The 26,708-nt window shown below is 41.0% G+C and overlaps 1 protein-coding gene across 3 annotated transcripts in view; it reads right to left on the bottom strand.

The window, feature by feature from the left end:
* cacnb4a (calcium channel, voltage-dependent, beta 4a subunit) overlaps window positions 1-26,708 on the bottom strand; it is a 36,704-nt gene that overhangs the window by 8,541 nt on the left and 1,455 nt on the right. For 2 of the 3 annotated variants that reach the window (XM_071480952.1, XM_071480962.1), the window contains exons 3-5: window positions 24,659-24,742; window positions 2,141-2,260; window positions 850-972 (exon numbers count right to left, since the gene is read on the bottom strand). In XM_071480952.1, the coding sequence (XP_071337053.1) occupies window positions 850-972; window positions 2,141-2,260; window positions 24,659-24,742 (327 nt within the window). Of the gene's footprint in view, window positions 1-849; window positions 973-2,140; window positions 2,261-17,509; window positions 17,870-24,658; window positions 24,743-26,708 lie in introns of those variants that run through there. The other variant, XM_071480971.1, reaches the window with a different exon arrangement.

Below are 26,708 nucleotides of genomic sequence, written 5' to 3'. Positions count from 1 at the left end.
CCCATCTAATAAGATTTTGTTCCAGGGTCCCCCATCTGATGAGGTCTTTGCTTTTGGATGTTTTATCACAGAAAGTGTTTTTAAACCAATGACCAAAATAGTCATGCATTCTGTCATTGTGTTACTTATGGATGGAATTATAATGAAAATATGATAGAGTGAAAATGTTTTAAATGTAAAGGGTGATCACACCAAATACTGATTTGATGTTTTCTGTTTACTGCACTCTGTACAAACTCATACAAATAAAGCGAAATCTCATCATGGGGTTATTTTTGAAAGCATCCTAATTCTACGGCGAGTCAAATAACACCACGGCATGATCTCAAAGCAGAGAGCTATTTCTTCTGTTAAGTTCATTATTGATAGATTGCATGACAAACTCCACCTGCTGATGAAAGGTCCAGAACTGTTATTAAATGGACTGTTTTCTCACTGTGGACTGTGTTATATGAGTTTGGTTGATGCCAGTTTCTTTCATTGTCAGGTTTCTATTGTTGCCATGGTTACCTGCAGTTTAGTACAACTTGACTATTGATTTACAGCGACATTAAAGCTGTTGACTGGAAGTAAAATATATATAAAATATATATATATGTTAATGGACAGCTGCCAGCCAACCAGAAAAGACTATTTTCTTTGGCCATGGAAGTGAAAGCACAGTTTGCTCAAATGTTCGAATCCCACAAAAAAGTCTATTAGATAGAGAGTAGAGCAGTAGAATACAGAACTATGAACAGTACAGACGCACATCTGCTCATGTGATTTATAAACCAAATGAAGTGCACTAGACTAAATCCACACAGTGTCACACAGGTTTAACGTTACTGGATAGTGACTGAATTGTACCTCTTTGATGTGGAGGAAGTCCTTGGCATCAAAGGAGACAGCCGTGCCAGCCACAGGAACATCCTCATCCAACGCACCACAGTAGCTGACATTGGTCCTCACAGCAAAAGCCACCGCTTTAGTCTATAAGACGGACGGGAGGAAAACATAATATTACATTGTATTTTTTTATTTATGAACCTGATATTTTCTTGTGGAAATTCAATTGAGAAACAGTTTATAACATAAGCAGAGACTTCAGTCTATACACAGGGACACAGCTAGACAGTGAGTTTCCCCTCAGCAGAGTTACTGCCGCACCAATGTGCTCATCAAGGTTTCAGCATCACACATGCAGCGAGCCTGCAGTGAGGGGTGGGTGGTGCTATAGAGACGCTATTTCAGACTTCCTGATGAAGGTGGCCGCCAGACATCAGCAGTGATCACACCACATCCACAGTACACGGCAGGGCCAGCAGAGGATCTCACTCCGAGGCCAAGAAGCCCTCATAATCTACAAACATGGCTCCTTCAAACACAGTCTTACGTATATTTCTTATTCTTCACCTTGTTATCGTTTTTATCTTCTGTACTACGAACTATGTGGTTGTCATACAATAAACTAAATTATTAAGTTGATGATTTTTTTTTCTTCTCTTTTATTGCTCTGGTTTGGTTTATTTAACCCTCATTCATCTTTAATTGATTTACTGCTAGATCTGAATGATATATGAATATATATACTGTATATACTACTTCTAGTATTATTAATATTTTAACCTCAACAGATGGGAATGTTTGTTTATATCTAATCCAGTGACTAAAATACCCAGGAAAACCAGGAATCTTCATGACATTGTTACTGATTTGCAAACAAAAGGCGTTTACTACTTTGTGCCCTGCCTTACACTCAAAAACATACATGGCAGCATTGTATTGTATTCTTCAGAGTGGGGAAACTGGAACATCTGCCTGCTCTCTTTGACTCTGGGGGGTTAAAACCAAAATAAAAAGTTTTGCAGTAATGTTTTCAAAGTAAAATTTTTTCCCTCGAGCTGCAGAACTCAATAGATTTTTTTCCATCACATTGTTTATGTTTAAAACAGAGTGGGTGTGAGGATGTGATGAGAATGAGATCACCGTAAATCTCTATACTTAGACACAACCTTTAGACAGCCACTGATGCAGACCAGTAGCACAGAGCAGTCACTGAAACTGAATCACGTGTGAGATTACGTGTGTTCAAGTATATGTAATATAAAGTGCAGTATGTAGCTTTATTGTCCTCTAGATAATTCCCAGTGAAACTGACCTTTGCCCTCTCAAGCTGAACAGTGGCCTGCTGCTCCTTCTCCTGCCGGCCGCCCTCCTTCTCCTCCTCCAGGGACACATCTGAGTCAGACGGTCGGCTTGTGTAGGAATCAGCTGAGCCCTGGAGAGCAACAGGACATACAAGATGGAAATTATATGCTACTAGGAGAGATAAAAATGACCAGTACTGATGAAACCACTGCTGGGTGACAACTTTCTTTGTGACACAGATTAAACTTGACATCCAAGAGGTATAATAATAAACATCTGTAATGTGCAATTTGATATGTTGTACATTTAAATGCAAAAAAGTGCAAATACATGCAGGACATAACAACAGCCTGTTTCTTAAAACCAAAGAGATGAAGCAAATGAATGAGTGGGAGGTTACAAACACCCAGGTGTGTGTATGTGTGTATGTGTTTGTGTGTGGCAGTTGCTGTGTCACATGATTAGTTGTGTTCCTCTCCATACTGGATCAAAGGGTAAGAGATAAAAGATGAAGAACCGGCTGGGAGGGAAGGTTCACAAAGATGGGGGTCTATATTTCAAGCTCAGGAGGACGCATGGCTTGTCTGCTAATCGGAAGGTCGGGGTTCGATCCCCGGCTCCTGCCATCTGCATTTTGAAGTTTCCTTGGGCAAGATTATGAACAAAAAAATTGTTCCCAGTGTATCATTGTTTTATGAGTGGGCATGCATTGTATGTGAAGGTGGCTTGTAGTGCTGAGTGCTTTGAATGGTAGCTAAGACTGGAAAAGTGCTATATAAATGCTGTCCACACAAATTTAGAAACAGAAAGGGCAGTGACAATTCTCTGTCACTGGAAAGTCAACAGGAAGTGAGTACATAATATCTTTTTTATCTAATTTTGAGTGAGTAGTAATTTCAATGACGCAGAGGAGTACTTCCTTATCTGCGGTCTTACAGAAAATCTCCCCTTAACCGTTTATGAGGGACGTGCATTGCTACACTGACCTCTATGGGTTGAAAGTCTGTTGCACGTCTGACCATCACAAGAAAAGAGAATCAAATTGCTGCTCTTCCTGTTCAAGATGTCTTGTTAAGTCTTGTTTTAAAGGAATAGCTGGGGAATATGTTTATTTACTTTCTTGCCAAGGTTTAAATAAGAAGACTGATAAATACGAAACTTAAACCAGACATTTTTAGCTGAAGAGATAAAACATTTGGTTGAAGATATGTCAGGTGTTAATTAGTTAGCTTAGGCAGGGCTAGGCTAGCGGTATCACTCTTCTAAACTCATTCAAGTAAATATTTTGAAAAATGTCAAACTATTCAAACTAGATGTTATGTTTTTTCTTTAATTAATTTTTTGCTCAATTCTCGTGTCATTTTTTAAAATATCTTGTCTAATTTCAGGGAAATGAGAAATGAGAACGATGGAAGCTCAAGCAGAATATAAACAATAAAAGTTGGGTGTGATTAGATAAACTGCAGCTACAGCTCTTGTTTCTTTAAATCATACTTCATGAAGCTGAGTGAAATAACGACCTTGAGTCTCTTAATTCTACTGGAAGGATGAACACCAAATAAAATTCCCTCATTTGGTGTTTAAATGATGGTGGTGGACAGTGCTGTTTACTCATTAGTCACTTCAAAATCTCCCATAGGTGCTCAGCTGGGTCGAGATGTGGCGGCTCCAACTGTCTCCATGTCCTATGAGGATATTTTGGTTGTCAGGATGGTTTTAGGCCAGTCCTTAAAATTACTGGTTATAACTACTGTATCTGTACAGTGCATGCATGTGTGTGTGTGTGTGTGTGTGTGTGTGTGTGTGTGTGTGTGTGTGTGTGTGTGTGTGTGTGTGTGTGTGTGTGTGTACCGCTGGGACTCAGTGGATGTCTTGACCCTCCACCCCCTCACCTCCCAGAGTGCCTCAAGCTGGAGATCAGTCTCATACCATCACTATCAGTGAAGTCATCTCCCTCCTAACTCACTCGCTCTCACCCCTCTTCCTTATTAGCTACAAGTCAGTGGCTGCTGGGTTAGGGGGGCAGTAAAAACGTCCACCCACTTATTCAGCGCAGAGAGAGAGAGAAGGAGAGACATAGTGAACCAGAGCGGCAGTAAGATTATGACCAACAAGATGAGGAAAATGTGCAAACATAAACAGAAGTAACAGTGGATGCACAGAGACACTGCTGGAGAGTGAGTTTTCCCTCGGCAGAGAGTGTTATCACAGCACCAGTGCGCTCATCAGCCTAAAGTATCACATGCAGGGAGCTGCCCACCCTGCAGTGAGGGGTGGGTGCTGCTGTAGAGATGCTATTTCAGACCTCCTGGCAGAGACATCAGCAGTGATGATCACAACATGCAGCAGGGGAAGATCTCAATCCAAGGCCACCGTGCTTTAAAGATGTACAAAGATGGCTTCTTTCATACTGTTCTTTCTACAGACTTTTATATTCTACCATATATCTTTTCATTATCCTATATCTTAAATCTCTTTTTTTTTTACCATGGACCACAGGGCTGTGATGATAAAACCATGTGAGCTCTCTTGTCTTTTATGGTACAGATATTTTTAGACTGTTTAACATTTTTAAATTCATTTAATTTGATTCTTAATTGTTGTAAAACAACATACTTATCTTAATCTAAACAAAGCCATGAAAAATAAGACAAGAAGAAAAGACTTAATGTGCAAAGATGAAAATTTCAATAGATAAAATTCACTGAAACATTAGAAACACCTCTCAAGAACCTACAGTTCAAGGGCACCACAAACTAAAGGCTCAAATGAAGTCCAATCGACACCTGTGTAAAACACCTTCAACATAAACAGAAAAAATCACAGTCTTCATTTAGGGAGTTAGGTGTACCTAGTTGGCAGCAAGGTGGTGCAGTGGTTCACAAGAAGCTTCTGGTTTTGAACCTCCTGGCTGGTTGGAGCTTTTCTGTGTGGAGTTTGCATGTTCTCCTCGAGCATGTGTGGGTTTGCCTGCACATTAACTGGCTGCTCTAAATTGCTCGTAGGTGAGAATGTGAATGGTTGTTTGTCTCTATATCAGCCCTGTAAGAGACTTACAACCTGATCACGGTCTACCCCTATGACCCTAAAAGGATAAGTGGTATTACTTGTGGATGAATGAATGAATAAATATACATTGATATTTGGGTATTTGGTCAAAACTACTGTAAAATGTGATTTTTGCTAACATCCTCCAAACACAGTAGCGAGGTGACTGAGTCAGCATAATGTTACCTGCTGTGAAATGAAAAGCACAGACTTTACACACCTGAGCAGGGCCCTGTGAGTGGATCCCTGCCTAATGGGCCTGTACTACAGATCCATCAATCATCAAAGATGGATAAATCTGCAGTGCAAGCTACCACCATTTTAAAACAGGCAGCGAGGATGTATGCATAACCGTGCTGTCTTGGCTCTCAGGACTTCACCTTTGGCTGACCATTACTGTAGCTGTTTGTGTTCCCATGTGGGATATCTGGCTTCAGGTCCAATTTGTTACAACTGCACTGTGTAATAAGAGCTCTGTATGTTTCAGCACTGTGAAAAACAGTATATAATGGAGGTGGTGTTTTTGCACACATTAGTGTTGTTTTTTTCTTGAACTCATCACAGTTATGTACAGTTAAAAAATGTCCGGGCTGCTGTGGCACTGTTCACTCTGAGCTCACAAACAGCTGCTACCTTAAGGTAAAACACATGAGATCGTATTCTAAAAATGGGAAGTCGGGTATGATATGATTCATGCATTATCATGTTTCTTCCATTTTGACATCACAAAAATCATAGAAAAAAGAAAAGTACTTTCCATGGCCATCAATATTTTAAAAATCTCAATCATGTCACAACTAGCGACCTCAGAACGATCTGAAGCTTTATACCCAGGCTGCTGTAACTCTCACATCAGTGGGTTGTTTATATTGACAGTTATAAACTTGACTCCACTTGAAGATAGCGCACCATTACACAGCAAACACAGCATAGAAATAAGTATTATATAGGTAGGTATTATAATAGGTAATATAACACACCCCTCGCATATCAGCAGCATCTCTACATGCTATACTATGAACAGCCATCTCAACCATCTCAACAGGGTTGTCTTGTCATTACTGTTTAGAGCTGCAACAATTAGTCGATTAATCAATTAATAATCAATTAATTTTTGATAAATGTAAAATTATTTAAGAAAAAATCCAAATACCCGATGTTCCAGGTGCTCAAATGTAAGGCTTCAATGCTTGATCGATTAAAAAAACAGCAATTGGAAGAATAATAGTCAATGAAAAATAATTGATTTAGTCTTTACGCAGTGTTGGTTGCAGACCGACACCGCGAAAAATTTCGTTGTGACTGTCTTAAACTAATGAATCCAGTAGCACAAAGAAAAAAAGTAAAAATTTACCAAACTTTGTTGACACCTCCGACTTTAGTGAGAGTATCCAATGGCTCTGCTGCAATTCAGGATGAAGATACTTTATTAAGGTGTGTTTCTGGATGAACAGCATCATACTGAATCCCCACCAAAAACTTTTGCTGGGTAAAATATCAGCCTTCAGATTCAGCTACTCTACTGGTTTTGTTACAAATGGTTTGAGGCTGTAAAGTGATCTAACTTCCAGCCTGTTCACCTGGTAATAAATTGATATTGAATATTAATCTTACATATTTGTAAATTGCTGTTTACCATCTGCTACCACGAGCTAACCTCAGCAGTGACTTTTCAATACCAAACACTGTCATCCACCCATTGCCATACCGCTCATCCTAAAAGGCTCACAGGGGGCTGGAGCCAATCCCAGCTGACGTTGGAAACTCCACACAGAAAAGGCCCCGGGTTTGAACCCAGAACCGTCTCGTTTAGAGGTGATGGTGCTAACCACTGTGCCACCCCGCTCACATCTTCCAGGTGAACTGAACTGACTCTTCTTATACTAAAGACTAAAAAGATATATCATTGTGTTATTATCTGACTAATGGACTTGAATTCACATCACAGCAGAATTTTTCATTTTTTACTCTCTTTCAAGTCCCATTAGCTGTTATTCTGTCTCTGTGATGGAGTGAGATGTTGCCGCTGTATGACACAAAATCCATGCTTCACGCTACACTACAGCTGAGTAATCACTACATTAGCATAAACACTGGACTCCTGCCCCAGAGGCGAGGAACAGCTAGCTCAGTGCACAGACTCTCTGGGGTCCACAAGCTAATTACTGCTCATCATAGCTTTCTAGTACAGGTACAGGGAGTGTAGTGTGAATTGTGGCCTGCAGGCTGCCGTACACATCCGCCTCTCCAGGGTCAGGAGCCAGTTATTCCCCTTGTCACCAGCATTAAATGAGATGAAGGAGTGAACGATGAGAGTGAGCACGGCTGCTGCTGATGCTGCTGCAACAGTTGCCACCACTGACATCAATGGCCTTTATGATTCATCGGCCCCACGGTGTCTGTAACCCACCTGTCTACAGTCATTTGTAACCCTGTTTGTTTGCCAGTCTGTCTGCCTTTATCTGTCATTAAGGCCAAACAAGTCTGCGTGTCAGTTTCTCTTCCTTTGTATTTAGAGAGATAAAAAAAACAATATAAAGACAAAGGCAGCACAGAAATGCAGTTAACACTGCGTCGTTCCAGTTGCAAGTCAGTTCACATCAAACCAATATTTATTGGCCTGAACAGGCAACTACTGCATGCAACAATCAGTGCATAAATATTACATAACATGCCAACATGACTCTCATATTGAGCCATGTAGCATGATGCAATGCTGTACACAGCACAGTGCAACAGCCATGACATGTACCATGGCAGAATACATGAATGTGTTCTTCGTCTTTACTTTGATGTCAAACCATCAAAGCAGTTCATCCCTCACTGGGTGGCACACAGTAACAGCCGACAAGACTGTAAACACATGAAGAGGTAAAATACTGCATAGCACAAGAGTACTCTTCTCAACAAATATTGTGTATTCAGAAAAAAATTACTTCCTTCTTCCTCACTTCCTTCAATAGCAAGAGACTTTTGTTCTTAGCACATCAACACATTAAATAACCACATTCCCAGATGACCTGGATAAAACAAAGTGTATTTAATTGTTTGATTTCTTTATAGTCACATAATGGTACGGCCTGTTTAGAGACAACAAAATGTGTGGGGTTCTTCAGTTTTATATAGAAGGGTAATTACATACAAGTCAAATGTAGATGCAAGGCTATTAGAGAGCAGAAATTAAAATATTTCAAACCACAAATGTTCTATTTGAGGCATTAAATTGATTATTTAATTGCACCTGTCAATACACGGCCTATGAGTTTATTGGGAAATACAGTACATGGTTACGGTAGGCATTTTCAAACATATCAACCTGAGCTGGGTTTTTTCCTGCTACACAGCAGTCTCATTAGTATCTTTATTTTCCTTTAACAAATTCAAAGTTTCATACCAATATTTAATATTTCCGTCACGATACACACCTCTTCACACCCTGCTCTCTTGGAGCAGTCTCCTTGTGGGTAGACTCGCTGCTGACAATTATCTATTCTACAGCGTACACATACAAATGATCAGATGTACCTTTCATGTTCTCGCCCTCATGCATCATAACATAATAATGTCATGCTGACAGTAAGGCAGGTGATGTGGTGTCTTCTTTGTGTTCCAGCACAGAGCTCAGGATATCATGTTACTGTGTGTGCGGCAAATCGGTTTCTGTGTAGACGCACCGGCCTCACACAACAAATTACTACTCCAACTCTTTTCTCTCAGCCTTCACCTCCATGTACTGTATAGGCTCCAATTTGACAACATTTAGTAAAACTAGGACATCACAGATGACACCTCTCAAGCAACAGCTGTGGCTGCCTGAGTGCAATGGGATGAAACTGCTCCAACTCAAATGTATCTCATAAGATAAAAAGTGGAAAAAGGAAATAATAATTAGTCAGGATTTGTCAGAAGCTCTGAGGTCAACATGAGACCCTGCACTCACCTCACAACCCTTTCAACCTCAAAATCTGAAAGCACATATCTAAACCATATTTATTCAACAGATTCTGGATCAGCTGAATCAAAGTGTGGTGAGACCCAGGGTGCAACCACAACAAACAACTGTCTACTGTCTACGCGTGCTGGAGGACTATTATTCTCACAAACAAAACTGAAATATTTTTAATGAATGACAACAAAACCAAAAATGAACCTGATTAGACTTGAGTATTTCTGGTTGAAGTATCAAGACACACTTTATGATGGTTTAGCATTAAAATGTAGATATTGTAAGTCACATGCCTGGTGTGTAAAATTAAACCTAAAATGTTCGGACAGTGAAATTCAGCATTTTTCAGAAACATGATCTTGGCTGGCGAGAGCCAGAGAGGCCTCTCTCTGTCCAAGTGGCCGCTGTGGCTGCAGCATGTCACCACTACAGGCTGCTGAAGCGTGAAGGTTCATGGAGCCGCTCCATCTCTGACCACGCTCACGTGCTTGAATCTGAACCGTCAAGCTGCATTGGTGAAGTCCGTAGAGATCAGACAGACAATGGAGCTGAGTTGTTGGCCATCTTCTCAAATCTTTTTTATTGTTCCATTCAGACGGATAATTTTTTATTTCCAACATGTCAGCTCTTCAGGAGCTCAGAAAAGCAGGCTAGTGTCAAGGTTCTTGAGTGTATTCAGCATTGACTTGCGGTGTTACAGCCAGAAAGTCACACATTTGATCAGTATATGAAGTATTATATTGTCTTAAAGCCCTTTACTGTATGTGTAGTAGAAGACTTCCATTATACTGCTGCTGATACTCCCACACTTGTTAAACATGTGGTAATTAAGGTAAAGGTAAATGATCATTTGATGATGATCACATCAAGTCTGTAGTATCAAAAACTGTCAAGTAACAAACATAAGAACCAAATGCTTGTTTTAGATCTTTGTCTCGTTTAAGTGTGAAATTTATATTTCACTTTTAGTATTAGTACTATTATTAATAATGTTTGTATTCAGTATTTTGTTTTTTTAAGTTCTTGACCAGCTGTTTGTGATAACAAATCAATGAACAGTGCTGCATTTGAAAAGTTTGGCTCTTTTGTAAAAAAAAAAAAAAAAAAAGAAAGAAAGATTTTCAGTAAAACATCAAAAAAAAGTTTAACTGTGTTACAAATAAGACCACTTAATTCAATAAAATTTGTGTTTGGAAACAACTGAATAATTTCAACCTTGTGCCAAAAAATATTCTGTTATATACAACAATAAATATTGTCATAGTATCTGTGTATGTGGTTGATCATCTTTAAGGTGAATAAATCCTGTATATCTATGAGCCTCTAATTCAAGCGCGGAGAGACGCTCTGTGCTGTGTGCCTCCAGCTCGTCAGGTTGGGTAGATTCTGCTTTCCGTTTTGCCGGACGGCCAGCTGGTGGACGTTTGGAGTCCTGCAGACTCAGCCAAATGGGGTGAAAAACCGGGCCTCAGCACAAATGTTTATCTAACAGACGACGGCACAATCTGTTGCCCCTATGGATGCTGCCACATACTCTGCTCAACACAACCCATTACGAGCATCCATCCACAGAGGACAGGGAGGTGCAGCACAGGCAGATATGCTGTTAGAAACTAAGCTTCATTCATCTCATCTGAATATTTCATAAGTGCTAAAGATGTGAAATTTTTGTGAGCAATGGATCCAGAAATAGCAGAGAGAATCTTGCTGAGGGGCTGTGATGATAAACACTCCTCACCAGAATATTAGTCAAGCAAGTTAAATCTAATCTTTGAAAAGAGATGATAGAAAAATATAAATACCATAATCATTGGTCACATTTGCTGGTTTGACCATCTGTCATGAGAAGGATTTGCTGCTGGATACACATTTGTAATTCTTTGGTTTAGGTCTGTTTTCAGGGTTTGGGCTCGTTGTCTTGGTTGCAATTAAGAGGAATCTCAATGCTACAGCACAATTACATTTTAAACAACAGTTTGAAGGAGACCGTCTCACATTTCATCATGACATGACCTTTTATTTATTTTATTTTGACAGAACTAGTGAAGAAATGTTATATTTTGATTTCATTAATAGAAAGGAGTATCATCTTAAAGCGTGGAGACAGCTGCAACAGCTGTCCACACTGCATGTGCAAGGACAAGCACAATCTCACATGCACACGTACACAAAGGGGTAAAGCTCATGGGAGCAGGAAACATGCTTACAAAGGGTCTCTTGACATCAGGACATGATGTATTGCTTTAAATTCTGCCCTGTTCATCACTTTCTCCTCCTGCAATAGTCTCTCCTTTTTCCACAACCATCTCATCCAATTACCGTCCTCGGCCACTTTTGGCAGGAGAACAGATGCTTTGTATGATTGTCTTCTCTGTCGTGATCAGCTGTTTGCTGCTACAATGAAAAAGACAGGAGTGCAGTTTGTTTTTGAACTCTACATTATCATCATGACTTGGTGAATAGTAGGTCAGCTGTATGTGTCCTGTAGGCTCGCCAGCACTGAGTAAATTACATGCTTGACTGATGTCAAGTGACACAGTGAAATAATTATGGAGGAGTTCTCCTTTCAACCTATTCTATCGTGAAAAGAGGAAAAGGAAGAAGATGCCTAATCTGTACCACTGCTACTGAACAGAACAGAAGACAACTACAGAACTTGTTCTTCAATCTTAAAGTATTGTGGGGAGCCTACTACATGGATTCAGTGAATAATCTAATGAAAATAAATAGGAAATGTGCAGCAGAGGATTTGAACTGCAGCAAGTCTTTGAAATCAACCCGTCAGGCTGGACAGTGAGGATTAATGCCTCTGTCCAGAGCTTCTAGGCGCCTTTACTAATGATCCATTCAGAGCCATGGGAGTCCTTCCTTGAAACAAATAACTGTTATTTACTGCCTCATTACTAATGAAATCTATAACTGAAGGATTGGAGAGAAGGGAAAATAAAAGGTGGTCACTATAGAAGAGCACCTGCTTTATGGTTCACCATTCACAACAATTTTTGATTTTTAACCCCAACGTGGAGGCTGGGTTTCAGTCTTGTATGTTTGTTAGCAGGATATCTTAAATAGGGATGCAACTAATGATTATTTGCGTAGGAGGTTAAATTTTTCAATCAATTGATCAATAGTTTTGTTTATAAAATGTGAAAAGTTGCAGGAAATGCCCATTAAAAGTATCATGAGCCTAGGACAGCATCTTCAAATTTTGTCTGACAAACAGTGCATAAAAATGCAAAAATATTCACCCGACAAAAACATAAAACAGAGAAAAATGGTTAGAGCTCACATCTAAGACTCTGGACCATTTATAAATCACTTTTCATTTTGGTGCACTGCTCCTGAACTGTGAGCCATGGCAGTAAAATTCTGCTTTCGCTTGCTTCAAGACAAATCTCCACAAACCGCTCCACAGATTCATCTCAATAACTTTATCATTTTAATCCCACACACTTATATTATGTTTCTGTTCTGACTTTCTAACATCTGTCCACTGTATAGATGACAAATACCCCTGCAGCTAACATTTACAGCATTGTTTAAGTATTTGCCACTTCCCCAGTTAAATAAACCAATAAGTAAAATAAACATACATTTAAAAAAAACTAAACTAATTTTAACAAATTTGGTAAACAAAAGAACAGAATTTCAAATCCTCCTCCTCACCTACAAAGCCGTTAATGGTCAGGCACCACTGTATCTTAAAGAGCTCATAGTTCCCTATTGTCCCAACAGAAGACTCTGCTCTCTAAATGCAGGTCTACTTGTGGTTCCTAGAGTTTCTAGCAGCAGACTGGGGGGCAGAGCCTTCAGCTGTCAGGCTCCTCTCCTGTGGAACCAGCTCCCACTGTGGGTTCGGGAGGCAGACGCCCTCTCTACATTTAAGGTCAGGCTTAAAACTATCCTTAAAACTGCTTATAGTTAGTGCTGGTTTAGGTCTGTCCTGAACCATCCTTTAGTTATGCTGCTATAGAGACAGACTAGACTCACAGCAGGATCAGCAACATTTACCTATAGTTTATACAGCTGGTCTCTCTCTCTCTCTCTTTTCTCCTCTTCAACCCAACCGGTCAAGGAAGACCCCCCCACCCTGAGCCCGGTTCTGTTGGAGGTTTCCAAGTGGGAAAGAGTGCTGCTCTTTGTGGGAACTGTTGGGTTTTACTCTATAATAAAGTAAGGTCTTGACCTCACCCTGTAAGGTGCCTTGAGATATTATGATGTGTATATTACGATTTGGCGCTATCCAAATAAAATTGAATTGCATTGAATTGAAAATATTTGAATGAGTCACAAATAACATGATGATTGGTTACCAGATTCTTCTAGGTGTCATCTACTTGACATTAATTGCCAAAACGTTTAAACAGATTGTGCCAAAGCCAAATTCCCATGACAGGTCCAGAGTTCTTCTGTAAAATGTCAGTGTGTTGTAGCTTCTGTAAGATCTTGCTGTGGTTTTTTTTGTGCTAACACACAAAAAGTACACGAAAGGTCTAAACTATTGTGCAGATTTGGTCATTTTAACGTTGGTCCCGACATTTGTCACTTTACATACCTGAAACTGTTGATGCATGAACGACAAAGATGATGCCATTCACAGCAGGAAGTATACAGCACGAGGCACTTTGAAGCATTCCCAAAATCATGTGCACAGACACAAGTAACAACTCTGCCAATCAACCTCTCCCCCTCTTCACTGTCTGTCTCCTGTCTCTCTCTCTCTACACACACACACACACACACACACACACACACACAGACAATCAGTTGTTTGTGAGGTTATTATCTAGGAGTGTCAAGTGGCCAGTCTTGAGTCCATCGCGCCACACTCCAGCCTTATCGGTTCAGACGCCAGAGCCCAGTCTGTTCTCCCATCTCCAAGCTGCCCCCCACCCAGCCATCCAACCTGCACGCCTATCAGACACAGGATAAAACGCTAAAAGCATTCTGTCTTCATTACATCCACCAGTAGATCACTAGGAACAGCAACCCATAGGTTAAAGGGTAAATATCTCTTGGCTTATTTATAAATAATAAAAAAAACAACATAGAACTTCCCAACAATAGTAGAATTACTAATTAGCCACTGCAGCAGGTTTACTAGGCTTTGTATTTTACCTAACAGCTTTTATAAAGGTGAGTCACACATTAAATAACACTGCACATGCGCACAACTGTAGTGAATGAGTTACATTATTCCTGCAAAAACAGGGAAGGGGTTTTCACTTCCACGGTGAAATTTATGACCTGAAGCTCATGTTCTTGTAATAATATCAATAACCAATCATTGGTCCAACACATGTCACATACATGTTGTTGAAAATGTAAGCTACTCTTCCTGTGTTATTCTTAACTTGCTCTGAAAACATATTTACATGACATGAGTTAATGGACACTTCTGGTGGCCAAGAAAGCGGCGCTGCTATATGAACACACAGCATGGCAGCGCTGGAGAGAGACACAGACATTACACATTACATTTGTGGTCAGAGTGCCAGACGATGTCTCTCTGTAGCTTATCACACATTCATAGGAAGTGGAAATGAGTCACACAAGAGAGTTTGCAGATCATCACAGGTCGAGGATGCAACAACAGCGCTCGCTTCTCTGTTGCCTCAAGAAGTCCCTGGACAAAAATCCAGAAACCCACAAGCTAATGACAAGCACTGATACAAACCACAAGGGCAGTAAAAGCCCCAAAGATGTCGTCTGTAGTGGTGCCAGTACTTCTGCAAACACTGGACAATGTGGAGGGCAGCAGCTCTAACAGCATATGAACAAGGTTTGTGAGTTTGGACTCAGTGAAAGTAGACAAAAAGTGGATCCACGTGCCCACTGCATCAACACATGACTGCAGTTATTGCTCGATTAAACTTGGAAAAAGTCAATCAAAAAAAAAAAAAAAGAAAAACCCTGACTGGAACCTGCAGCTGAATCAGTAGTAATGAAGCCATAAACTAATCATACAGTATCTGAACAGACTGAATGAGGCGGTTTCCTTGAGAATATCATGACTTTACAGAGACTGCATTTTCCGCAGAGTCTGAGGGGGAAGTAAATAGCCTCATCAGTTATTCAGACCCATAATAATGGAACAATACCACATAATAACAACAGCTGAAACAACGGGAAACAGATGGCATTTGTGGATTGTGCAGCACTATTGGGGACGTAGAGATCAACACATTTTAGGGAGTTATTTTGGGAATGCAGGGTCCTGGATGCCCTGTTCATTGCGTGCATAGACAATGTTAGGTGACTGAGAAAAAGCAGTTCCAGGGGTCAGACAGACATGAAACTCCTCTGTATCTGGTAGGTATGAAAATATCATATTCTTTGATTTAAAAAAAAGTCAAATGTAAAAGCTTCTGGACATAAGAACATAAAGAGAAGAGTCAACTCCAACGATGATTGTCACTCAGTGAGCTTAAGATTCAGTTTCATGCTGCAACAAAATCAAATGACAATGTGAAAAGGGCGGCTCGTGGTCAAGCCCACAGCTTTACTGTTCTGGTTGTCTCTCAACGCTCTCGTAGCGTCGTTTACGGCCACAGACGGCAGCTGCTTCCAGTGAAACTGCTCTTATAAACCCACTGCACACTACCTGCTCAGCACCACACAGCAGACAGACTCAGTTAGTGACTAGCTGGTGAGCAGACTGGAGCTAAAGGACAGTGAATGAAACATGACTCCAAATGAATGATAATGTTGATCCGTGCCTGCCGGATGTGTAAATAAAGACTGTTTACTATTAAGTTCACCACGTCAGCCTAAAAGGTGATGCGATGACGTGGTCACAGATTGTTTCCACCGCCCCCAAAAATTCAGCAACTTTGTAGAAACTTTATGAAACATTCCCCAGTTTAAAAAGCTTCCTTTTTTAGACTCTGAGTTGGATTTTGGATGAATTTAGCAGCTTTGTTCCTTATTGTAACAACAAAGCTCTGAGTTTGTTGCATCAACATCACCATAGCAGCGGTGGCTGAACATGACTTTGAAACAGCTGACCATGACATAACAATACATAGCTCTGGTCAGTTAACGACAGGAGTCCTGTGTTTCTGTGAGAAATATTGAAGACATCATTAAAATCTTCAAATGGGAATTTGGAGCAGTAAAATAATAAAACCAGCTCTTCACAGCATTTATCTGGCCGGAAGTAAACAGACAGTGTGTGATTTTGTTCTGAAGCTGTTTCTTTATTGTTTGGGGTTCTGTATGGACCCTGCTCCAGACAGAACCCCAAACAATAAAAGAAAAAAGTTTTTTCCCCTTTGAAGGAACTTGACTGGACCGCACAGAGCCCTGACCTCAACCCATCCAACACCTTCAGGATAAGACTGTGACACTATTGACAGAACCAGACCAGACAGATGCAAATTAGCTGATTCTTTATAGCACAACAATCAATTTTTGGTTTTTTTTATGTTAATGCAGAACCCACTCTCCCTTGCTATCACTGAGGGAATGATCTTCAAGAGGCAGCCAGGATGTCAGGAGGAGTTACAGAAAGGTCTTGACAGATTCTGGCTCAGTGGGATTCCCTCCTCCCCTCTGTCCAGGAGCAGCTCCTACATTTATTGATTTTTTTCTGCTGCTCTGACACATTTTTATCCCATGGATGCCCACTCTGCCTGTCAATAGTAATGTTTGCCTCTCTGTATCAAAGGCAGTGTGTGGGTCTGTCTGTGTGTAGCGGCACTCGTGTGAGGAAAAGAGGAGAATTTATACTTATTGGCAAGGGGACGTGACATTTCTCTACCAAACATTCATTCTTGTGTTGTGTGAGAGACGTCACAGTTTTATGCAGCAGCACATGAGTCTCATACAGATGCATAAAATGTGTGATCATTGTGATTAAGCTTTGGTCTTTTCAGTAACCGCGATGATGTGTGGTGGGATGAAGTGATGAAAAATACAAATGAAGCCACAGAGGAAGACGGTGCTCTCTGCCACTGGTAAAGAACAAGATGTTGCTGGGAATCACACAGAGATGCTCACATACAGTTACCCACAATGCTCATAATTGGAGCTTGACAGCATGCACACTGGTCATCCATCCATATGGAGAGATGGTGAGGAAACACTGTTCAGATCTGCAGACGCTCAGTCCAGACAGGAGGAGAAAACCGTCCTCTGGCTGGCAGCATCAGTGAGAAAACTGTACAGTTGGTTGACCGAGGAGCCCTGAGACACACTCTCTCTCAAATACACAGTCGCCGACACACACACCCTTCCCCCAACCTCTTCTAACTCCCCCGAGAGGAGCACACGTTCAGCCCACTCAAGTCTCGATGCGTTCAGTGGGTGTTTAGGTGGGGGATCAACTAGCCACGGCACAACAGAAAAGCATGGTTTACAAGTGTCAGACACCCCTCCACTCACCGCCTCCGAGTCTTCAAATCCATGCAGGTACAAGTTATCGTACATGGAGGAGTGAGATTCCAAAAAGCAGCTCCACGGCGCGAAATAGACAGAAACAGAAAAAGATCAACCTGTTCCAGAGAGGATGGATGATGAGGTGAGGAGAATGACAGAGCCCACCAGCAGTCTCCTTCTCCACATGAAGGTAGACCACAGAGCAACAACACCACACCAGAGCAGCAGATAGAAAAAAAAAGGTGGGGCCCTGTGTTTTCCTGATGCTGAATTGGATGTTATTGCCCCCGAGCAGAGCGAGTGTTGGTTCCCATTATAAGGCAGCCTGGTTGTCCCCAGAGGCAGATCAAACCTGGCATTTCATCTGCCTTCCAAGCTCAGATCACACAAGCCAATCCCTTCCTCCAACACTGGCTGATGACAAAGGTGGGATGCAGCCTGCCGATTGGCTGTTTGAGGCTCCAGTCAGCCTGGCTGGCTGTGAATAAGGAAGAAGCATGGAGGGGGGGCAGGGGTCTGCAGCCTGAAAGCATCATTAACCAGCAAGCTGTGAATTCTGTGCATGGATATGTGTGTGTTTGACGTAATCTCTTAACCTAAACACCCATTTGCAAAGACTGACATATAATTTACACACACGTGCAGTATCGCAGCAAAGGTCGACAGCTGAGTGATGAGACTTTAAACAGGAGGCAGACCTGATGCTGCCGTGCCGCTGCTCTGTTACAACAAGTGCTCATGTGTTTACAGCTTTGTGAGCGCACTGCAGCCATAAAATCAATCTATAAATGTCTGTTACAGGGAAACTGATCACATGAATCAAGAAGAGCTATAAGGTTTAAGCCTAAGGTTTGACACCTTTCATGAGCAGAATCTGTTCGATGCAATCACAGAATAATGGAGCTAAAGCTGTTGTTGTTGTCTTAGCGTGAAGCAACTCAGCATTTTACCCTTTTTAACATGTAATGCATTCTGGTCAAATATCTTATTTCCCCAGTATTACTTAACATGTTGTGTAATTATTATGACATTGATATGCCTTAAGTAACCTACCATATTTGAGTCTAGTAAAGATGTTAATTAATTTGTGCTACTAATAAAACAGTAAAACACTCAAAGAGTCACAGTTTGGGAAGTCGAGGGGATAGTAAAACTTATCACAAAAGAAATACATTAAAAAGATCTAAACAACAACTGAATTGTCAACAGAAACAATGTGACTTCATTCAGTTGAAAGGAAAATAATTCACCCAAACCAAAGTTCATGTTTGAGTGGCTGTCTGTTTTCACATTTTCATTAATATTTGTATTGTATTGCATCGTACTAATTGTTATTTCTGCTCCTATTAATGTTACTTTGGCTATGCACCTTTATGCAGAGACTACAGATGAAAAATAATGTGCAATGCACCTGTTAAGTATACACAAAACAACAATAAAATTAAAAAAAAATTACATTATTCAAAAATCTATTTTATGTCTCTAGGATACAATTTAAGAGAGACTGCAAGAGACTGTGTGTTTGTGATCTGAGTTGTAGCTGCTTCTTTGAAAGAGAAAGAACCACAGCGCCCTCTCCTGACAAACCGTGGGACAGCAAATCCACCTCCTCCTATCGGATGATGCATCTTCATCACACCTGCCACAGCTCGCTTTTTTTGTCTCTCTCCTAACAAGCACCTCTCAAAACGCCTGATGGCTTCATAATCATCTATCAGATATTCCAGTGGAGAAAGAGAGGTGATGCATCAAAGAACTGGGTGTCACTTTTTCATCAGCTACTCTGATACTGAGCTGCGCCTGGAGACCTCAGCAGCTCTCAGCTCCTTCTGGCCTCATAAAGTAAGCTCTGTGTGAGTGTGTGTGTGTGTGTGTGTGTGTGTGTGTGTGTGTGTGTATGGACGTCATTTATCACCATCCAGTGGTAAACATGCACACACTTCACACTTATCCGTCTGGCAGATGCTTTTGTCCAACGCGATGCAGAGCACAGTGGATCAGGGAGAAGCCTTTCAGAATAAGTGCTCCAACAAGTGTCACAAGGCTGCAGGTGTGTGAAGTAAATAGGCTTTGTTTTTGGGGAAAGCTAAATATAGACAAACGCATAGAGAGAGAGAGAGAGAGAGAAAGAAAGAGAGAGAGAGAGCGAGAGAGAGAGAGAGAGAGAGAGAGAGAGTTAGGTAAGTCAGAAGGATTCTGCTGACATTCAGCCTCCACAAGTTTAAACACTGAGTATATTATCAACTTAGTTTCAGGGCCAGGGTTGGAACTATGATACTTGATTTAATGGTAGGATTTGGTTTATGGTTGGGCATGTTATCATGACTGAGCCATAGGGGGATGATTGATAAGATCATTTGTCAAGCAAATAATGTATTTTATTAAATATGAGGAATTGTTGTTTTTCTCAGCTTTATGTCATTGTGAACTGAACATTTTTGGGTTTAGTGTTTTTCTAACACACCAAACACTCCAACTGATATGATGGGATTAAGCTCATTAATAGAAAAAAAATATGAATTCATTCACTGATAATGAAAATTAACAATAGTTGTATCCTAATTTTGTATGAATGTGTGTGTTGTGTTTATTTGTTGCAACTGTTTTTGTTGTTGTATCCCAGTGATAGCTTGTGTAGTGTGGAAACTCCAGAGGTGCACTATTCATGGGTGATCTTGTTAGGGGGTTACAGATTTACTCCAGAGCTACTGGAAGACTTGTTTATTGTGTCGGTGTGAACTATGACAGCAGTGACCCATCAAGTAATTTTATGAATTAAAGGCTGCTGGGTTGAGCCATGTGACCCACATAAGAGGGATTAGCAGTGGGAAGAAGCCCATCTCTTATCACTTCTTCAGGCCACAAGCTGGAAAATGAAGTTAAAGGAATGTCTCTGTTTCATGTACTGTGCTACAGAAAAGAAATTACATTTCTGGGTGGAAGCTCTTGGGTCATAAGCTTTGCCACCCCAAAATGAGACTTTTCTAAAATCTGCAGGCCTTACTTTTATACTTTGCCTCTGATTTGCATTTCAGAGAGTAGGAAATTGAATTTAGTGACCGAGGCTGTGAATATGGGCTCAGACTGCAATTCGGACTTTTTAAAAGAGGCTGGTGAACCACAGACGTCACCACTGTATCTCAGTTGTGGCTGTAAGTCATTTTCTGGTCTGCCTCAGACGACAACACCATTAAAGCCTCCACAGAATTTATTACTGAGCATTCAAGTTGTAATTTGCATTGCAGCAAAGATGGTTTCTCACCAGACCAAGCTGTTTGTACAGTCCTGTAGTTCTAAAAAACATGTTGGATGCATCATTTGTGCTTCCTTGTTCTGATTTGCTCCAATTTCTTGAATAATTTTTACTTGTGTTTGTTGTATTTATTTATTCAAATGCTTTTATCATGCTTCATTAACTGTGAAACATTTTGTAAGCCTGTTTTTTTTAAAGGTGTTTTACAAATTACGTTTGAATTATTTACCTACATAAAACATTCCTGCAACATCTGAAACCTCCTCCTCCTGAAACCAACAACAAGGGGGGACTACTTCCAACAATTACTGAAACTCCATCCAATCCCACGCTGTGCCTGACTAACTTATATCATACGTCTCAGTGACTGTCCTTAAGAGTGACACAACACAAGAGTGACATTCTTCATGACTGTTAATATCAGCAACAGTAATTGTAGAAAAAGGTATAACTTGGCTAAAGTAAAGTAAATATTTTTGCACGAAATTCATTTGATTTAAGTTACATTTGGTGCAACTACAGGGGAAAAAAATGACTCAGCCATGTTTGTCTCATATGTTTTCCTGTCGAGGTTCTTCCCCTGCCTATCTTTCTGCTTAGGAAGACTTTCAGTTCATTGAATTTTGTCCACTACCTTAGACAAGCCTTTAAGTAAATTACCCTGCATTGTTCGGCAGGCTGTCTTCCTTTTTTTTTTTTTATTGGTGCATTGCCCAAAACCGTCAGACAAATACCTGCCAAAACTCAACAGGGTACTGTCCAGGGTCCGTACCCACCAGCTCTAACTATTGTGCTTCAAAATGTCCCACCACTGTTGTAGGATAGGGTGGAAAACTTCACGTCCTGACAATTTCATCTTGTAGATACTGAGTTCATTTCTGAGAACAAGCACATCTGAGTGAGTACTGTATATTAACTGCCTCAGTCAACAAAGACAAACGACAGAGAATGTGAAATCAGAGCGAAGGCCCCCTGTGCCACTTCAACGCTGCAGCTCTGGATTATTCCTGAGCGCAGAACACCTGCCGAGCCTTGGCGCCCTCTTTATAAGGTTAGCCCAGAAACTGCTCGGGCATCCACTCACAAGCCGCGCAGAGAAACATCTGTCCATGTGAGTAGCGCGTGTATATGTTCAGCACACCATCTGTCCGAATCAGCACCTCAGATCAAGTGATCCGCTCAGCATCTCGTGAGTCATACTCATCTACCATATTTAAAGCCCGCACTTCCTGTCATTTTCTCTTTAAACATGTCTCTTTTTTAATGCGTTACTTCCTTTTCCCTTTCATGGATTTATCTGGATGAGATCATCCCACAGACTCTGGCTCTGACAATTTGCCACGCTCATCCTCCCTTAACTCTAATACTTGGAACCAGTTGAAAACTTCACTGAAGACTCTCTGGGCACGCAACTCATCACCTCATTTTACTCTCAAAGTCAACTCTCTGCTCAGGAGTCAGGTGAACTGATGACCATAAATAAGCCTTCTGTCCTGGCTTTGCCATGTGCCATAAAAGCAAGCTCTCAAAGCACAGAGCTGGTTCTGAGGATTAAAAACTGAGCTGTCACACAGTCAACAGGACCCACTGTGATAACAAAACCTTCCTGAGAAGAAGAGGAAGACGATAAATCTGTTAGACGGTAACTGAGTTTCTTTAAAGGCTGCATTCCTCTTCTTTCATCTGAGCATTTACTGTAAACATTTTTTTTTACTTTCTGCTGAAAAGAAGAAGGAGGTGGTGCGGTTTTCTGCTCATCAAGCTTCTGGACTTGACCCCTGTTGTTGAGGGGCGGCTGTTACTATGGATACATGAGGGAATCAAAGAGAGCCCACTGCTCCTCTTCTCACCTGATGACGATCATATCGGTGATGACACAAATCACAGTGGGGGTGTTCAAGAAATCCGTGAGCGTGCAATAAGGAAAAGGAGTGAGTAAGAGCTGTTATGTGTACGTTTCTCTGTCATTCTGTCCTACTTGTTAGGATTTTTTTTTTTGTTCTGCCTCCTATTCATCTGGTCTTTGCGTCTGCTTCTTTAAATATTTATTTGGTTCATTCTCTCTGCCCATTTATCTTGTTTTTCTTCCTCCCTGTGAACCACATCATTACTCCATATTACTCCATGACAACTTCATGCCCATTAATAATTAATGGGCAACATCAACAGGTTACGTGAACAGTACATAAACTGGAGTGTTGGTAATTAAAATACAAAGCCATTAGGGACTTAAAGGACTTAAAGGACTATGAGAATCAATAATCATGTGGTGTTATGCTCTGAACAGATATAAATGGAATAAATGAAACATTAGGCACAATGTTGCATTAAAAAATATCACGTGTGTGACCTGCAGTTCCTCAGGGCTCAGGTGCAAAGTGACCTACATGTATTGGAAAATACAGCAGCCACAGATACAAGCACTGACACTATCATAAATCACATCTGGCTATTAGATTTGACAAGTTGTCGTGGGCTTTTGTTAGCATGTCTGCGTGTTGACATTACTGTATCTCCTAAGAGAGGCACGTGGCGTTAGCACATGATGGAGGAGTCCGAGGTCAGGTATAGAGATATGAAAGCGTGAAAGAGGCAGAGAAAAAGAACGAAAGTGGGGGAGGTGAGTCTGAGTGTGAGTCTGAGTGTGTGTGTGTGTGTGTGTGTGTGTGTGGGGGGGGGGGGGTAAGGTAGCCTATGACAAACTACCTTTGTGTCGCTGAATGGCCTCTGCAGGCTCAGTTCCCTTGGTAACTTGTTAGCGGGATGTCAAAGTCCAGGGTAAGTCCCTTCTGCATTATGAATTACGGAAGGGACTTCATACAGGAAACCAATTTGAATTTGTTTTACAGTGGCACATATAAAAGAAAGCGGCAGCAAGTACATTCAAACAGCTGCCTGACCCTGTCCTCATGAATTATACATGGCTGGTAGACGCCTCATAAGCTGCTGAGCGGGCTTGACTGAATTCCCAGGCTGATACAAATCAAGGCCATTGATTCCCTAAACTACAGCAGAGGCCGAAAGCTCTCGTCTTGGCAACGTATCGTCTGATGTCATAGTCCTTTGTTCACTTTTCACTTGACATTAGAGCCGAACTTTTATTGGTAAGACGGCTAAAAGTTTTGGAGTGATGGATTGAGGTCAGGAACCAGCCGTGGGATACTGGTGCCAGACAACTCACTTGCTCAAGTCTCACAAAAATATGAGGAGGAGTTTCAACAGGCATTTCTTCGAACAACGAATCTCCAAGTGTGCTCACCATTTACTCTGAGTGATGTCACCCATTGGTCTAACAGGAGCTGCTATTGTTTGCTGACTGATGGTTAAGGCTCATCACAAAAATAAGCAAATTCTTAAAATCTGTTTAGATGTTTAGCTCAGTTTTTATGTTCAAATGCTGTTAAAGTTGTTTTTCCTGCTGCAAGAGGAAACTGTTTGGTGCAGAAGCTTCAGCTTCTGCTGATTCTGCTGATTCTGCTAAAGATCAGCCAGAGTTAATTTGAGAAGTTTAAAAAAGGAGGTATAAGTGTTATTTTAAGACTCTAGTGGGACAGAAACTACGTCTGTATGGTGGCCATTTTAGGACAAAGCAGATCCCGTTTGTCGGGTTCAGTTCTACATCGTCAGACTCTCATAAGTATAATGTGGACTGAAAAAAATGATTGTTCAAGCTATATGTTCATGTGAAAAATATAAATTGGACAATATATTGATTATATTGATACAATTCAGATCAATATCAGCCTCAAAATTCCTGTATCAGTCAGGTTCCTATACATTACAGTTAGGAAGTTAATGTAGGCTACATGTTTGAAACTACTGGACGTTACCATGCTGGCATTTAGTCAGCCTGTAAGCACCTCACAGCTCCAGGCTTTTAAATGCTTGGATGCATGTCCTACCTGTCTGAGGATGAAGCTGGTGGAGGTGGTGCTGCCGTCGGACCTCTTCAGCCGGCTGCGCCTGGAGTAAGTCCCTCTGTTTCCCTGGTGAGGTCAAAACAAGCACAAATGAAATCCTCTCTTTCACTTTCTGTATTTGTGACCCCGTCATTGTTGTATTGTTTTCCCTCCCTCTCTTCCTGCACTCACTCAAGGGCACCTTGCTTCCAGCGACCCCATTAAAACCAGCATCTAGGCCCCTGGGTTGAGAGGGCTCTGGCTCTTTCAAGCTGCCTCTTGTCCTCTGTGATGGCCTGATTACATGAAGTCAATCTGTTACTAACTTATCAGACTGCCATACCAAAATCTATAATACATTTCTTTTCCAAGAACATTGTGGGGCTGCACAGATTCGCTTTTTCTGACCTAATTTCATAGGTAGCCAATTTGTTTCGGTGCCTGACGGTGACACTTCATCTGATATTCAGGGGGAGGGGTGAAATCTGATAAATGACTTCTCAGCTTTTCTAACGCTGTATGTGTGGCATCTTGTCCTCCTGTGACACTGGGGGGCATCCAAGGTAAAGTTAATACTTCCAAGCTTCCAAACCCAAAGAGTTTCATGAGATGATATGAATCCATATATTATATATATATTTTGCCATATCTTTTATACAGTGATGCTGGTTACATTTCCAGACTGCGGCCAATATTTCAGATCAATGAGTAGATATGATTTATGCCTATACTGGATTTTTAATGGTTTTTGCATCAATATGACGACATGCTTTGATCTGTCAGGTATTTAAATGGCTGGTTTAACCAAAATGATTTGACTAACTTCAAAGTAGTATTTGTCTGCAACATTTAAGGACAATAACATCTGCAACATACGAACTAAAATTACAGCCTTGCTCAGTATCAGTTATGTTTAGTCAATTCTGTTACTGTGTTTAAATCAACTTCCATCATCACCAGTGGAGTTCCATCAGAAAATGGTTAATAATTAAGCACACGGCTTAATTTCTTTTTGAATAAATCAAATTCTCACCACACTGCAGGACCTATGTCTCTGTCTGACTAATGACCCCTCAGGGGTTCATTAGGAATAATGACAAATGTAGCTCCATTTATTCAGAGAGCTGTATAATTAAGTTTAGTGTGTCTGTGGGTTTACAAATTTCAGTGTTGCATGTTTTATTAGGAGTGCAGCTATGTGTAGGTCCTATAATTCATTTTCCCTGTTATTAGAATTATTTTATGGGTTATTTGAATTTGTTTTTGCATCAGTGAAATAACTGCAAGAGAAGAGAAGAGAAGAGGAGAGAAGAGAAGAGAGGAGAAGAGAAGAGAGGAGCAGAGAAGAGAGGAGAAGAGAAGAGAGGAGAAGAGAAGAGAGGAGAAGAGAAGAGAAGAGAAGAGAAGAGAAGAGAAGAGAGGAGCAGAGAAGAGAGGAGAAGAGAGGAGAAGAGAAGAGAAGAGAAGAGAAGAGAGGAGAAGAGAAGAGAAGAGAAGAGAGGAGAAGAGAAGAGAAGAGAGGAGAAGAGAAGAGAAGAGAGGAGAAGAGAAGAGAAGAGAAGAGAGGAGCAGAGAAGAGAAGAGAAGAGAGGAGAAGAGAAGAGAAGAGAAGAGAGGAGCAGAGAAGAGAAGAGAAGAGAGGAGAAGAGAAGAGAAGAGAAGAAAAGAGAAGAGAAGAGAGGAGAAGAGAAGAGAAGAGAAGAGAAGAGAAGGGAGGAGAAGAGAGGAGAAGAGAAGAGAGGAGCAGAGAAGAGAAGAGAAGAGAGGAGAAGAGAAGAGAAGAGAGGAGAAGAGAAGAGAAGAGAGGAGAAGAGAAGAGAAGAGAAGAGAGGAGCAGAGAAGAGAAGAGAAGAGAGGAGAAGAGAAGAGAAGAGAAGAGAGGAGCAGAGAAGAGAAGAGAAGAGAGGAGAAGAGAAGAGAAGAGAAGAAAAGAGAAGAGAAGAGAGGAGAAGAGAAGAGAAGAGAAGAGAGGAGCAGAGAAGAGAAGAGAAGAGAGGAGAAGAGAAGAGAAGAGAAGAGAAGAGAAGAGAAGAGAAGAGAAGAGAAGAGGAGA

The sequence above is a fragment of the Trachinotus anak genome, unplaced genomic scaffold (assembly GCF_046630095.1).
Source record: "Trachinotus anak isolate AG129_WGS33_773 ecotype Australia unplaced genomic scaffold, CSIRO_AGI_Tana_v1 ptg000001l, whole genome shotgun sequence".
In the NCBI taxonomy this organism is placed as follows: Eukaryota; Metazoa; Chordata; class Actinopteri; order Carangiformes; family Carangidae; genus Trachinotus; species Trachinotus anak.
Note: the sequence above shows the minus strand (reverse complement) of the source record. Positions and strands in the feature narration are given on the sequence as shown.